Source organism: Coccinella septempunctata, chromosome 2, assembly GCF_907165205.1.
Source record: "Coccinella septempunctata chromosome 2, icCocSept1.1, whole genome shotgun sequence".
NCBI classification, from domain to species: domain Eukaryota; kingdom Metazoa; phylum Arthropoda; class Insecta; order Coleoptera; family Coccinellidae; genus Coccinella; species Coccinella septempunctata.
The window spans coordinates 49561356-49578000 of record NC_058190.1 but is presented as its reverse complement, the minus strand read 5'-3'; the positions used below and the strand labels follow the sequence as shown (position 1 = coordinate 49578000).

At 36.2% G+C, this 16645-nt stretch overlaps 1 protein-coding gene across 2 annotated transcripts; it reads right to left on the bottom strand.

Annotated features, from left to right (window-relative positions):
• Positions 1–1656: 1656 nt before the first annotated feature.
• On the bottom strand, positions 1657–16063 carry LOC123308417 (aristaless-related homeobox protein-like). Of its 2 annotated transcripts, none has more exons than XM_044891053.1 (3): positions 15888–16063; positions 11202–11428; positions 1657–2770 (listed from the first exon to the last, which is right to left on the bottom strand). In XM_044891053.1, the coding sequence occupies exons 1-3, from the start codon at positions 16009–16011 to the stop codon at positions 2339–2341; spliced, it is 783 nt and encodes a 260-aa protein (XP_044746988.1). In that variant the 5' UTR covers positions 16012–16063; the 3' UTR covers positions 1657–2338. The 2 variants fall into 2 exon arrangements, with proteins under 2 accessions (XP_044746988.1, XP_044746986.1); XM_044891051.1 differs by lacking the exon at positions 15888–16063 and adding an exon at positions 11486–11649.
• Between the last annotated feature and the right edge of the window lie 582 nt (positions 16064–16645).

The following is a 16645-nucleotide window of genomic DNA, read 5'->3' as shown; positions in this document are numbered from 1 at the left end:
CCAATTGTGTCTGGAGCTCGCCGACATAATCAGCTCTTCTGAGTTCGTTAAATGAGTCGCAAAAGCGTTGAACGGGGAAAATTTCTCCGTTAATTCCTTTTCGGTTAAATGTCGGGGGTTCTCACGGGTTCCTTTTTACGGTCTAGTGTTGCGGATCACTGAGCAGATCGTCACCCACAGAGCTACACGGTGCGATTGTCGGAACCTACCCCGTAGCGGAATCGACGTAGAAGATCACACTTCAATTAGTTTATTGAAGAAATTAGTATTTCGTAGTGGATTCGCTGATGCATGGACGCTATCGGTTTGGTTATTAAGTTATGCGAATTTTCCCATAAGAACGTCCAGTCGGTTGTTTCCGACTCATTTCGCATTCGATACGAATGGAAGAAATGTACATATAGACGAGACGGAGCCCTAAAAACAACAAAAAGGCACGATGAAACGACTTTTCTACAAGTTCTTTTCGAACTGTCATCGCTCAGTGGTTCACAGAAATATAAAAGTTTATTTATCAATGTCAACATCTTCTCGATGACATATGATCACAGAATTAGATGATTTTTCCGTGGGTGTGATTTTTCAGGAATGTTTTTAATATTTCATTCCCCTTCTATGTTAACTAAGTATATTGGGTTCTTTTGAAAAATAATCGAATGGGGTGGAAATTAGTCGTAATGTTCAACAGTTTTACTTCATATATGAAAATTCTTACGTGAACTTTGGCAAGAGAAAGTGAATTTGAATACTTCATGTCAAAAGTTCCGAAACAATTTCCTGATTTAATTATTCATTGTAATCCTGAAAAAAAAATGATCACTGTTTGTCCGAAAATTTTTCGGGATTATGAGGAAAAATTAAATCAAGAAATTGTTTCGAAACTTTCGACATGAAGTATTTGAAAATTCGCTTGTTCTTGCCTTGTTCTCGATAAATAATGGATCACATCTTCAGGATAGCGGAATTTATCTATGGTTTGCAATCCCTCTCTGTCAACGATCATAATTGATGGATATCATAGATCATAGACATAGAGTCTCTATACCTATGTCATAGATATACTAACCTAACAGTTAAGTAAGTTATAATTTCTATGATGGATATATTCGAGAAATAAGCCTGTAATGTATCTTACGTTTGAGTGTATTTTCTAATTAGGCATTTCGATCACTTGAGGGCAAAACATACCAAGGACTATACACGGATCCTTGCCAACAAACATGTATGACATTTCACAAAACTTTAAATTGTATTCATCACTGTGGGTTGAATATGATTCATCGAACATCATTTTATCAGAAAATTTATATGAATCCCAAAAAAACACTAGAAATCACAAAAACCAGAACTAAACCATGGTAGAATTTTAGCTTGCGTGACCCCTCAGGTAAAACAACGGTTTTGTCAGTGTTAGCTGGTCCGAAATGTCCCTTTATAGATCGAAATAATTGTGTTCCATCAAAGTTTCGTAATTCTTCAAAACATTTTCTTGTTTTACTTCAACTACAATACAACTTTCAAAGTTATTGGACAATTTATAAGTGAGATAAGTGATTTAAGGAAAACCTGATAAATATAATGAAGCTTCAAGAGCTGGTAGAGTGAGGAAAAAATCTTTTAATGCGATAAGTCAGGTGAATAAATCATACAAATATGTTCTTGATTGAAAAGCTTTTATTTCAATAATTGTCTGTGATTCATTTGTACAAAATGAAATGTCAACTAGTACATATATCTTTTTAAATAATATCTACGCTTATTATTAGCATACAATACAATTTCACACTCTATTTTCATTTCGATTTCATAGAACTATCGTAATAAATATCTATTTACAAGAATTTACAAAAACAAAACTCAATTCGTTGGAATATATAACGGATCTTCTTGAAATAAACACTAATTATAGATTTAACATTCAAAACTCTATAAATGTAGCGCAAAATTTTTTCAGGAAGATCGAATATGATAAAAAAAATAAGAAAAAACTGTAATAAATTCTTGTCGTCTTCATTTACGTGGATATTGGTCATCTCCCGGATGAAAATCACTTCGGACTGATATAACTTCTTTTATTTTTATTCGAACCCGAAAATTTCCACATTACCAACGGTAATGAAAGATAATTTTTGGTCATACTTTATCGGATAAAATATACTTGAATAATTCAGAAGCTAATCGAGCGAGGAACAACGTGGGTCGATACAGAATCAACTGAACGATTGAAACGAATCAATATATACAGTTTCGAATAAATATTGCACTATGTTCAGTATATACAGAGGCCTCGGAAAATGCGCGCGTTAAAGCTCAACAGCCAGAGAGATCAGTTGTTCCCTTATGATTTCGCCTGTACTTTGAGGTTTTCTTGAGATCTGCTGACGTAGGTCTCCAGGTTCGTCGGGGACACTCTCGAAGTGCTGCTGCTGATGGTTTCAGGACTCACGCTTCTTGATCTTTCGTCGGGTATTGGATTCACCCCCAGATGGGGCATACCGCTAGAAAGATGCATGTATTGCGAGAGCAAGGCATGGAAGGGTAATGGAGTCTTGACTCCCCAGGGCAGGCTGGACAAGGTGGGGTTGAACATCGGGGGGAATGAGAAGTTTGGCCAGAATTCATGGCCAAGGGTCGGTAGTCTTAGGGGTGTTTGGTAACTGAACTCCGTAGGAAAAACTGGTTGCTCAGGCTGTTGTATGTATGGAACGGTTTCTCTTCCAAGTGCTTTCTCGCGCTTCCTCCACTTGGCCCTTCTGTTTTGGAACCAGACCTGCAACAAAAATGAGAATAATTATTGGTTGTTCGTGCTGCTCAATGGAACTTGAATATTCAAGAAAAATTTTAATAATATTCAGCATATAAGCGTATATTTTGACTCATATTCCACGATAATACATAACTACTTCGATAAGTTTAAGCACTTCATCTATATGTGGTGGATGAAAACCTCCCTCTGTAAACACTTATTTTCTATACCATTTTTTCCGCTTTGGCCCTGATAAAAAGATATAGCAATTTTAAGTTTTCATAATGAGCTGTGCCACCCCTGGAAAAACAAAATTACCTTCAGAATAACTAGCTAAATCTGTGATACTACACATCTGTGGATCTTCTAAACAGACGGTAACCTGGTTGATGACCTTTTAATTTATAACGTGACAGAGGATGACCTGAGAGGTCAGAATTGCAAAGAAACACCCTCAATTCGGCCGACGTTTCGACATATTTAATCAGGGCACTGTAGCAGGCCCGGATCTACGATTTTTTCTGACCGGGGCAAAAATTCATGATGGCGCCCCCCCCCTTCTAAGGTTCGTAGGAAAAATCTAATTGCATATTCGTCATCGCTTTCAACCCGAGTTATTTTTTTCACTAGTTCGAGGTCGTATAGATTATGCAATTCGATTTTTCCTAAGATGAGTACTTTGGGAAAAAAATCACTCTTATTTTTTCCCATTGTTCCATCAGAAGATATTTTTTCTCATTATTCCTTTAAAAGTTATTCTTTTCCCAAAATACTCCCAAAAATTGCATATTCGTAATCTACGACCTCGAATTAGTAAAAAAAATGACTCGGGTTGCCATCGTTCGAAAAATAAAAAAGTTTGTATTTACAAGAATGTCGTTTGCAACCCGCCCTCGTCTATCGTTTTTACCCGCGCTTCATGAACGAAATTATTCCGAACAAAAATTTATTTTTTTAGCTAGGATATATGTCGACCCGGATCATTTTACATATTAATTCAAGGTCGAAGATCACGAATATGCAATTAGATTTTTGGAGGATCTGTATTTTGAGAAATAAATCACTTTTAGTGCAAAATTTCGGAAATATTGGTCAACTTTGAGGAGCTGTAGCAGCTAGAAAAAAGGCACTAGTCATATGCTGTTTTTTTGGTGCTGAATTGGTTCTTTGCAAATATAAAAATCCACACTTCATTCATCTATCACGAACAGTTCAGATTTTATGAATTTTTCCGCGAAGGTCCAAAATTTCCGATTTTCCATCGACCATAACTTGAAAAATGATTTTTTTTTTAAATATCTTTTTGCATATTCGTGTTCTACGCCCTCGAATTAGTGTACAGTATGAAGTCGGTTTTGATCGGAGACCAAAAATATTTTTCAAAAAATCGCCAACTCTGTATATATTTCATTTTGTGACAAAATTTTAAAACACTCAATTTCGTGAAACTTTTGTATAAGACATTTTTTTGTACCTCTCTTAGTAACAAAGTTAAAGGAGGGCTCATATTATGGTGAAAAACTCGGTACATCTATGGAAAATTTGAAAAAATTTCAATCTTACCGATTTCCACCAAAATTGGTGTTTTTACTAAGGCATAGATTACGAATATGCAAACAGAATTATGCTGAAAGGATTAGTTTTCAAGTTATCTTCTATAGAAAATCGGAAATTTTGGCCCTTACTTCCAGATGAGAAGGCGATGAGTCGGCAGGCAAAGAAATTACTGCTTGCGACGCAGTGTGAACATATCAGATCTTTCAACCTATTTCACCCAAGTGTGGCGGTCATTCGTAGATGACTGAATAATATGCAGTTAATTGATCCCTCATTGATTTTAGGCATAGTGATGATATATCATGTTTCCATTCTACACTTTCCATTTTAGAACTAGGAAATTAATTTTTTCCGAGAAAATCAAAAGTAAAAAAATTTTAACCTCTGGTTGATTTTGGCGCCCCCTTGAGCTGGCGCCCGGGGCAAGCGCCCCGCTTGCCCCCCCTAGATCCGGGCCTGCACTGTAGTTAGATAGAATCTCATGCAGTATTACACAAATACAGTAGAAAAGTTTAAAGGTGGCATTCGGATCCTAGCGACCGCGACGCGCGACCGCGACCTGCGACCACCACCCGCGACAGACGACGTACTGCTTGTACGTATTCATATGGAGCCCCGACGCATCCTAGCGACCGCGACAGGCGACCAGTGGGCGTGGCTGTCGAGTGGCTCTGGTCTCGCGATCTGGTCGCCCCAGGAGCAGTGCTGTCTCGCGACCGAGGAGAAGATCGTAAAAAAATGACATCGTTTTCTCCGCAAGAGGACGAAATATTAATAGAATTAATTTCCAGAAACCCGCCCCTATATGATGTAAGGTTAGAATCATATAGGGACGGCATTTTGAGAGAGAATATATGGAATGATATTGGAAAAATGATGAATAAAATAAGTAGGTACACCTTATTTTTTTTTTTCGATGAAACATTTATGGACAACATATTCTGAATGTTTTTGGAATATTTGGAGCATAAATCCGATTTCAACCTAGTTTATTCTATCGATAAAATCTTCTTGCCATGAAACTTGACCAGCTGGACTGGAGAAAAAGTTTTTCGAAGAACCACGAATTTCGAGTGCAGCTAGACTTGCAAAGCCACCTCTTCGTGACATTGGTAACATGTTTTCTGAAGGCTGGTAAATTTTTGGATCATAATTGTAATACGGAACACCATTTTTTTTATATAAGCATCCCGTAGTAAATTATGTAGGCAACAAGCTGTCAAAATCAGATCATCTTCAAATGGAATGAACAGGGTAGCGGGCCTCCGCTGTTTACGTGTCGCAAGTCTCGGTCGCGAGGATCCGAATGCCAGTGGTCGCGGCCGCGACAGGCGACCATGGCAGCTTGGTCGCTGAGTCGCGGTCGCGCGTCGCGGTCGCTAGTATCCGAATGCCACCTTAAGTGTTATTTATTCTATCTTATTTGTAACGATCACGTATATATTTTCTACTGTATTTGTGTAATACTGCATGAGATTCTATCTAACTACAGTGCCCTGATGAAGACATTAAATATGTCGAAACGTCGGCCGAATTGAAGGTGTTTCTTTGCAATTCTGACCTCTCCAGTCATCCTCTGTCACCTTCTAAGCAGAGTTGTATTAGGCCAAAGTACCCAATTTTTCAAATACCACAGATACTTTTAAATTTTTGAACATCAAATTACTCGAAAACGGCGCATTATACGAGAAAATATGAAGAATACTTTTGTTTTAAAAAACGTTCAAATATTCATTAGATAGCGTCCAACTTAGTGGTCATAATGAAAAAACTGGAAGGCGTGGGTGATATCTTGTGTTCGAAAAAGATTCATCGAATAAATGAAAAACCACATTCTGTAATACATTTCATTCGATAAATCCGTTTGTGAGATAAAACTAAAAATAACATTTTTTATAGTTTTTCAACAGCCTGTATCTTTTGAACCGAACCGATTCGAAAAAAATGGTAAAGGAGAAAAGTGTTTCTTTTGACCCCAAGAATCTACTCTTAAAATATTTGTACGAGTCAGAGACATACTGTAATATGCATTTCATTTGAATTTATCAAGTCATTTTTGTAGTTATAAATCATTTTGAGCAGCGAAGCAACTGATATATAACAGAACAAGGACGTAAAACTTCCAATCAACTATAAATTCGAATCCAATCCAGAAATAAAGTCCTAATGTTCTCCGGATAAGACAATTTGTTCGCGATTTGTTGGAACCGCACTGAAACGCAATATGATCACATTAAATTTGTAATAATTGTTATAATGAGAATGCCATCGGTTCGGACTGCTGCACAGGCAATTTGTGAAATGGGTTATAAATCAGTATCGACTTAATTGAAAACTGGAATAGGTATAATTATTTCACAATAAGAACAAATTGAAAACCTAAATATCAATTGATATCTTCATATTTGAGCGGTAAATATTTATTAAAAATTATGCTTTCTGGCGGCTTGAATGTTATAGTTACCCTTGTAAACCATTATCCATGAGTCATTGAATTACATTATTCAACAATCATATTCCCCAATCATAGGAAAAACGATTTTGCACTTTATATATTCATTATATTTTCTCATTTATATTTCTCCACTATATAATGAGCCTTTACATGGAGGTACGAAATATTCAAACGATGAAAATTCTTTCCCCAAAACGGTCTCATTAAAAAATCTGTGCATAGAGTTGAATGCGCAGATTTTTCGAAGAGGGGTATTGCGCTGGACCAACAAGGGTTAAAAGCCGTATTTGATTCAATGTCCAAGGGCAATTATAAAGAGGACAGCAACAGTGACAGCGTTGTTCGAAAAGGAGAGCTGATTCTGAATTAGTTCCGGTGAAAATGCAGGGGGGGCTTCAGGACCTCAATCACCAAGTGTACTATGTTGGCCAGTTTTTTTGTAGAGCCTTTCTATGATAAAAATGGAGACATTTAGACGCCAAGAAACAAGGAATTGTTAAGTGCCGATGAGTATTGCAAATGAGAGATATTCGTATGGCACATCAAATTTTGCAGGAGACTCCTGAACGCCATTTGAAAACCAAGCCATCCTACTAGAATGAGAAAATATTTTTTCCCAGGAAAGCCTTTTACAATTAGAAATGTGGTCTAATCAAGCTACAGCTCCTAGCTTCTCATTAGGATAGACTTCATTAGTCCAAATCATATGGAAAATTCGTTCAACTTTCCGGGAAATCGAGGAATTGAAAGAAAAGCTAGCGCACAGCACTAACGTTTTCTCTTGAGAACATTTGAAAAAAATTGTGCTACACGTGTACTAACTTATGCAATTGAAATTTTCACGAAAATTTTTCTTGTTTCTCGATAGTGGTGGGCTAGCCTTTTCTTCAATTTCGTGATTTCCCCGAAAATTCAACGAATTTTACAGAAAATATTTACGGCACAAGTCAGCACAAATTTTTCCAACCATTTTCAGGAACAAAAAACAAAAGTGCTGGGCTAATTTTGTTCTTCATTCTCGATTTTCCGGGAAATAAGAGAACTATTTGCGAAAATTGGAACGGCACCACTGAGTACAGGGTGGGCAAAATTGGTGTTACCTGAACTACAACTTTTTAACCCTACGAGATAGAGAAAAAAGAATGGCACATACGTTCGTCTTTTTTTTTGAGAAACTAGCGATGCCATCAACTGCATTCCTCTATCTTCTTTTGTTTTCGAACTGTATAGGCCAAAACGAAATTTGTGCGATTTCAAATTGGATCGTTATCTCCGTTTCTGTGCTAGGATGTTGAAGTGATTACATTATACAGACACTTTTTTATTTGCAATCCAGTGGCGTACCATGGTTTCTTCCAACAGGTTCATTAGCTGAGCTATAATAAAGGTGGTTCTTTCATAATATCTTAATGAATCTGAGGGCGATGTATGATGTATGATATATTTCTGAAACGGGATAAAATGGCGATTCTATCTAAGTCATTTTAAACTACTGTTGTCATAAGAAAAAACACAACTTTATGTTATAGCTCAGCAAACAACCTGTTGGAAAGAATCAGAGTACGCCACTGGATTGCTAACAAAAAAGTGTCTTCATAATGTTTTCATTTCAACATCGTAGCACAAACAGAAACGGAGATAATGACCAAAGTTGAAATCGCCCAAATTTCAATTTTGGCCTATGAATCGAAAACAAAAGAAAATAGAGGAATGCAGTTGATGACATTCTTAGTTTCTCGAAAAAAGACGAAGATAATGCCTTATTCATTTTCCTCCATCTCGTTGGGTTAAAAAGTTGTAGTTCAGGTATCACCAATTTTGCCCACCCTGTACATGTATAGCACAATCTATTTCATAAAAATCCATTTTTTTCTGTGCCTTCCCATTCCATACATTTTGTGGAATATCTCAAGATCCGTATAAAATTAAAAGAAAAACTTTACGGCACAAAGCAGCACAAACCAGCACAAAGCAGCACAAACCAGCACAAAGCAGCACAAACCAGCACAAATTTATTTTTGGAAATTTGATAAGTGCTGGGCCAACTTCACACACATGTCTTTAGGTGTGTTTTTGGTGGATTATCACTTGTTCGAAGGACCAAGTAAGTGGTATTCCTCTGGGCCGGAGACGGTCCTGCGACCGTCGAAAGGGAAAGAAGGACGAGGCGCGGGGGTGACTATGGAAGCGAAGATCGTCACGAGCTGGTTCCGATTACTCCGATTACCCCCATTGTGTGGAACAATGGCCAATTGCGTCGGCACTTACGCCGCCACGGGCCCCCATTTAATTATCCAAATTGTAACCAATTAAGATGCGATTCATGACGGTCATTATCCAGCCTGAGCCCGATCATACGAATCGCTTCCCGGCCATATAATGGGACGCATATCAATTCCGCCTAATTATGCGCGGATTTGTTGGTACCAGTCTTTCAAAATCCGGTCGCGAGGACTGACCCTCTGCCTCCTGAAACTCTAAAACTCACCCCCAGGAATTTATGCACGAAAATTCGAGAGACGCAATGCGCAAGATCACTGTTTCGGTCATTTCCGTGTTCCCGATGCACACAGACTGTCCCCGCTTGATCGGGCAATCAACGGTTGATTGACGAATAGACGTCAATTTGTTTTCAATCGATAATTCAGTGATGATCATTCAGAATATCAATCTTGCATCAAATTATGATGTTCATACGTCCATTCAATTATTCTTAATTGCTACTTCTTCAATATATTCAAAAACGAAAAGCTTTCAGTGATTTCGTTTTATAAATCTAGTGACTGTCAAATAGTTGATCGTACAAATAAATTTTTATGAAACACGCTGTAGAAAGGTAAATAAATGAATAAGGAACAAGGAACTAGCTCAGACTCAAAGACATAAGCTACTGCACATTCACAGGTTATTTTGGAAGCAGAGGGGTGCCCCAAGGATCAGACCTAGGATCCCTACAATCCAAAAAACATGCTTGCTTCACAAGAAAACAACATCATGTATAGAGTTCTCGATGAAGATTATCGCCTCCACAAACATGAACCACTGCCTAACAAATCCTTTGCAAACTTTCGATCAGATTGTTGAAGTAGCCTTGATCTAGTTTTCTACAGAGTTGAGGTAAAAGCAGTCGGAGTTCTTGAAGTGTTCGTGGAGGTGGTTGATGAGGAGAATCCAACAGTCTGATCCGATGCATAGTTCCCTCGTATTTCCTTTCAGGAAGGAGCTATTGACGTGAATTGAACAGGAAAATGTTAAGAGAAGATCAGGCTTAAAAAACTCATTCAGAGACCCATCACTAATTACCTCCACAGGGTGTTCAGAAATTTAGAGAAAATTTTAACTTTCAGTTCTACCCTGTATACCATCAAATTCGATTGAAATTACTGCAGACTCTACATCAGGTGATGAACTAGATGAAATAGGCTACAAATGGACAACAAAATGATCAAAATCGATGCTCACCTTGAAAAGTTATTTTAAAATGAATCTGGCGACTTTTCGTTAAAAAGAAGTACAAATTCGAGAATAAAAAAATTCTGATTTAACTCAATGAAATAATTTAGCCAGTTTTAAAATCGAATGTCAAAACGTATTTGTTCATCATTTCTGTCAAACAAAAAGTTAAATAAAAACAAGTACCTATAAAGGGAGTAGAAATGTATATAGAGGAAGATTTTGAGAGTTATTAAAAAAATCCGTGAAAAAAATCACTTCGTCGGTTGAGGAATTTTAAATGACCCAAAAGATTTATTGCTATTCCTGAAACTAGTATCAATTTCACCAAATTAGTTGTAATAGGCACGGAGAATCAGTGGAGACTGTACACAAGTATCACGAATGCGCTATTCAGAGAATCATAATAAATCTAATTAATTGTTCATTAAATCGAGCCAAGAATCAATATTTAATTTCGTTTTGATTTATGGTGGAAATGTGGAACCGATATCGAACAAACAAACAGCCATAATATTAATGGTATCTAATTCATAAAGCAGCAAGGTGAGTGAGTTGTAAACTGGAAAAAAAAATTTGAATTTATTATCGATTTTTAACTTCTTCTCGTATCTCACAGAAAACGGGGTATTATATGTCTCATTGATAATTCTTCTTTCATTTTCCAAGACGCTCATTCAAATTTTTTTCATAAATGAAGTCCAAATTATGATTTTTAAATATTCATTTTAGACATTTTTATTTTTATTTCTTTCAATTTTTAAATGGTTGCATTTTTCATTTATGCTGTACAACGCACCAAATAGATATCACCTAAGCCTTTTTCAATTTCTATGGATATGAATGACATGACACAATTGAGAATAATGTCACTTTTGAGGTTATCCAAAATATGATAATATTCGGTTTTAACCAATTTTTTCGGCATTTTAGACGCGTACGAAAAACAGTTCTATGCATATTTACTAGGATTGAAAATAAGGGACCAACCTGAACACGAGCTTCACTCAAATCCAGCCTCATAGCCAATTCTTCTCTGGTGAAGACATCGGGGTATTGAGTCTTTTCGAAGGCTCTTTCCAGCTGGTGCAATTGGTAGGTGGTGAAGGTTGTTCTGGATCTTCTTATTTTCCTAGGCCTTGACTCGTTCAACTCATCCTGCACTTCGTCCAATAACTCGTTTTCACTCAGATTGTTATTTTTCTGGTCGGTATCATCTGAAAAAATACCGTGTCAGTGATGGGATTTAACCGCTTGGGATTAAAATTGGTTACTTCTAGTGTCGGTAAGGGAGTAGCACATGGTAAGAATCCCCAGAACAATTCCCATCTTCATAGAAAATTGATTGATTTCCGTGGATTTTCGTGACATGAATCGGCAATTCAAAAAACGGGACGTATACACTAGCTTAAAAGAATGTTGACTAATTGTTTGAAGCAAGATATGAATCGAACGCTGTGCGAGCATGTGTGGAAAAATTCTCTGCATATGTCATGGATAATTTCTACGAAGGCGAATCATCGTTATGGGGCTGAATAACTATTATTCAAACACTCATAAAATCCAATAACGAATTCATCTTAAAAATACGCTCCTCCAGAAAAAATCGTTTAATTACCAACAATGATTCATTCGAATCGACTTATAAATAGTATATCAAGGTACTATAATGAATTGGTTTACGAAATTAGATTATTAGATTGGCGATTACACCAATCAACCATTAATATAATAGATGATATGTTAATGTATAATGATTAGTGAGGAAATTTAGTCACAAAAACTTGTTGAACAAACAGACTCTTATGGACTTTGGATTTTTAACACTGTGATTGTCAGTTTATTAGCCGCAGAAAATTCTGAATTGTTTCATCTGAAAAACTATTCAATCTTGTTTTATTTCTCCTGCTAATAGGAAGTTTTTCAGATACTTATCTAATTATGTAGAACGATTTTATATATGCCGGAAGAATTAGCTGGTTTTGAAGCACATACTTAATAGGATCAGAACGATCTAGGTACGATGTTAGTTCTTTCCATATCACAGTTATCGTTGTATCCCTAATTAGGAAAAAACCGGTATAAACGTTTCTAGGAAGCGACAAAATTTAATGTTGTGGTTATTCGATAGATTTCGGGCTATTAACATAAAGGGCCGCATTTTCCGATTCAAAAACGAACGTATAACTGCCATAATATAATCCGGAACATTTCGGAGTATTTTTCATTTGATTCGCATAAAATTGACCGCTGATCCCACAGTAGAAAAACAGCCACGCATGTATAAAAATCGAATGGCTTAGTGAACGTTGTTATCGTGGGCAACCTCTGAATAATCTACATGAATCAATTTGTGAACTCAAAGGCATCGTATACACGGAGAAATTGAAAGGGTCGCATGATTTGCAAGATAATCACTTGTTAATTTCGAAATTCATTCAATAATCGCATCATACGCATAGTATATGCTTTGAAGTATTCATGGAAGGGTAATGTCATGAATAAAAATAACGTGTATCTATGTGAGTTTCGGTGATCTTAATATGCGAGATATTACGGTCATTTCTAGGAAATTTAATAAAGTGGCTCAAAGGATTCACTCTTGGAACTCATTTCCAACAACTCGATTGGGTATGCATGTATGTGCTTTCTTTGGCATTTACATTCTGCGAAATGCAGCTCGTATTTAATCTTGTGCAAATGTGAGTTGCAGAAGAACCGAGTCAGGATATACAGGGTGAGTCTTTGGCAATATTTGAACAGTGGATTCTTGAGATCGAAAGAAACGCTTTTTTCCTATACCATTTTTACGATTCGGCTCTGTAAAAAGATATAGAGTCATTCGGAGTAACTGAGCGCAGTGGGTAAGTGTGCGCAGTGCGTATATCTCGACTATGCAATGTATGAAAGGGGGGTTCATTGGGGTGAAGCAAGGGCGCAGAATCGCCAAATTAGTTTTTCATAGGAGTGCGCCGTGCGACGTTTCGTTAACTTCTTATTTGCAATCAATCAAATTCACTAGTTTTCTTGTTAATTTTTAGCATCTCTGCAAATTCTGTCAGGTCAAAGTTCCGAGTCCGACAGTGTTAAACAATATTTTATTCGATCATGCGCATATTAATCTAAATATATAATAAAAAATTCTAGGTTCTCTTAGCTGCTCAACTCTATAAGAATGTCAATTCAAATTTTGGCTTACTGGGAAAAGTGTGCGCATAGATTCATTATATATTAGCATTTGTTCAGTGAGGAATAAATTATGACATTGTTAATTTTCTTGGTTAAGACTAGATCAATATTGTCCTATTTGTTCAGAAAAATATAAAGAGCCACCAACAGGGGAATGTATCAAGTGTTCTGTTCACCAGGAATCGTGGCACGAACAATAATGCATCGCTTGTAAAAAGGCCCTTCTGTATTGAAAATAAACAGCATTTCTCTAATATTGTAACATTTTGATGACATTATTTTGTAATTTGTTTTAATCGTGAGGTTCACTAAGCACTGCGTTCACTTACCCCTTGAGGGTGCGCACACTTACCCGCAATACGGGAATGCGAACGCACTCCGACTTTCACTATTAAATTTTTTTTGCGGAAAAAAAACGTTTTTGTTTGTTTGCTTTTTGATATTTTTTTATAGATTATAAAATTCTCTATCTTATGAATATGTTTTAATTTTCCGAGGTTCAACATTTGAAACAGGGTATGGCTTGAAAGGCAAAAGTGCGCACAGTTGCCCCGAATGACTCTATAAGTGTAAATGAAATTAGTTTTCAAGAAATGAATATTAGAATAGACATATGACTATAAACCGATGCGTCGAACTCATCATGCCGTTTTTAACTTTTCCATTTTCGTAATCCATTAATTCTACTTATTATTCATTCACAACTGGCTCCTACCCGACTAAGGACGTTATTAAAACCCAATTCATACAGTTAATCGTGCATCCCTATAAGCTCCCGTTTCCAAACTAATTATACAATTAACCCAGACGGCCAGCAACCACTGTGAGAATTTAATATTAGGGTATTAGTGTTATTAAATCCTCGTCCATAAGTCAGGAATGTATTTTGACCCCAGCGCAGCGACCTAAGAGAAAAGATCGCCAAAATAATCTGCCCATTATAGATCCGGCTCTTAAGTCGGCTTTTACACATGATAGCGTCCGCCATGTATTCCATATAGGGGGAGATGAATGCCACAAATTAAAAGTGGAATAAGACTCAATTGATGAAACAAAATCGGCATTGAAGGGCACTTCAGCAACTGCTGGTGTACCTGATGTAAAAAACAGGGGTATCCATGCGATTTAAAACGTTGTAAGCAGCGAAGTGTAAGCCGGTGGAAGATGCGAAATTCAAATGGCTGTTTGATCCTTTGCTAATTAGGGGGATGAGCGAGATGTATTCACTTCGGGAAAAAATTCGTTGAACCAAGTTTCGAAATTGTTATCCCATTCACAGGGACGAAGTTGCATGAGTTAATTTAAGAATAAAGTCGCTGCTAATTTTACACTTCCTGGTGTGAAAATTAATCTTTTCCATAGAAAATATATTAACTTTGAGCCTATAGGACATTATAATTATGTTTTACGTTATACCTTAAGACAAATTTTTATTATTCAATAACCAATTTGAAAATTGTAAAAGTAAAAGAATCACCTACATCAAATGTTAATTATGCGGCAATGCATATTGCAAGTAGATAATTATTAGGTATTTTTGAAAACCTGGGAACAAAGTCATACATCACTCTATTATTGTGAAGAAACTGCAAAAATCATGTCTGGATTTATCTATGAAAAAACTTGAAGATTGAAGATAAGGTACCTAATTATAATTCGTAAACCACTGAAAAAAGAACAAATTTCAATACTGGACTACGAATGAAAAAATTAATGTCGGAATAACTATTGAAGTACATAATAAACATATACTGTATACCTTGAAAAAGTCGATCTTGTTCGTGGAAAATTAAAAAAAAATAATTTTTATTTGGCATTGAACAAAATTAATTTTTGTTGATCTGCATGGCAATGTAAGTTTTTATGTGTATTGCCTAAACGAAGCAGCAAATATAAATATGTTACTAAAAATATTATATCAATTATATTTAATTTTTTTCGGTTAAACATTTAATGGGTATAATTCGAAATAAACTAGAAAATGAATTTATGTTGATGAATAACTTCCTTCGTATAATGATTATGAAATTATTAAAAAACAGCAATTTTTTAGAAGAATTCCGTAAATTGGTTTGGTGAAATTGGAACGTTTAATTAGTTATAATGATAATTTATTAGGTATTTCATGACACATTAGAAGTGTGAAAATTGAATTGAATTAAAGAGGAGAAATGTTAAACCAGAACAGAAGGAAATGCGGCAATAATTGCTTGAGCATTCTCCTCAATTATGAAGCAATTATGAATAATAATTAGTGCACTTGACATTGACCACAAGATTCATTTCACTTGAGTACAAGAATTCGAATAGTTTGAAGATTTTATTGTATAGAGTCGAAAATGAGTTGTACTTTTAATTGAGTATTAGATCGGCAGAAGTTCTTCCGTTTTGTTCGATCAATTTAAATTTGGCTTGCTTCAGCTAACATTCAATTAAAAAATCTCGGTCAAAATTTTTTTAACCAAAAAAAAAGTTTTTGTCACTCACTTTCTAAACGTGCTTTTTTATTGGGGCAAACACCAAGAATCTGGTCGATGCTGTACTTGGTTTTGGGTTTGTTTATTTCCTCACTCGTGGCGGGGGATGTAGTTTTCACTTGTTCACAATCCATTTTTTTGGGGGGCACAAATCGCAAGCAAATTCAATTAAGGGTTGTTTCTCAACCGAAACACTCTGATTGACAAGTTGCACTGCCTGAATCTATCATGTACGGGAGCTTTTGATGGGAACGGCAACTTATCCCCACCCTCGGAAAGCGCCCAATCGTAGGCAATCGCGGGCAACGTGACGGCCGCTGCGCATGCCACTTCTCGCGACGTGTGCCGCCTTGATTAATACCTTTTAAATCCTGATAATGTTTTATTATGTTATAGAACTGATTAGTTTTATTCATAATGAGATATTAACTTGTTGTGAATTTATCAGGTGTTCTGTTAATATTAACTCTATTAGGTTTAATCTATGTTATATTTCGATTTTGTTCAATTTATTGGTTTCGGTGCTCTTTATCAACTGAAAAGCTGATAAAACATTTTCTCATATCACTTTATTGCCTATGATTAATGTCATCCATTGTGTCCTCTGCTAGTCGATATATTTCCCCGTATTTTCATTATTGCAGCTGAAGTGGTTATTAGCTTTTCAACAAAGCACATGTTTTCCAGTTTTCCCTATAGGAAAAACTATCCTTAGCTTAGGTCATCTAGAGTTTTATCTTCCCCTTGTGCCTGAAGATAGCAAAAATC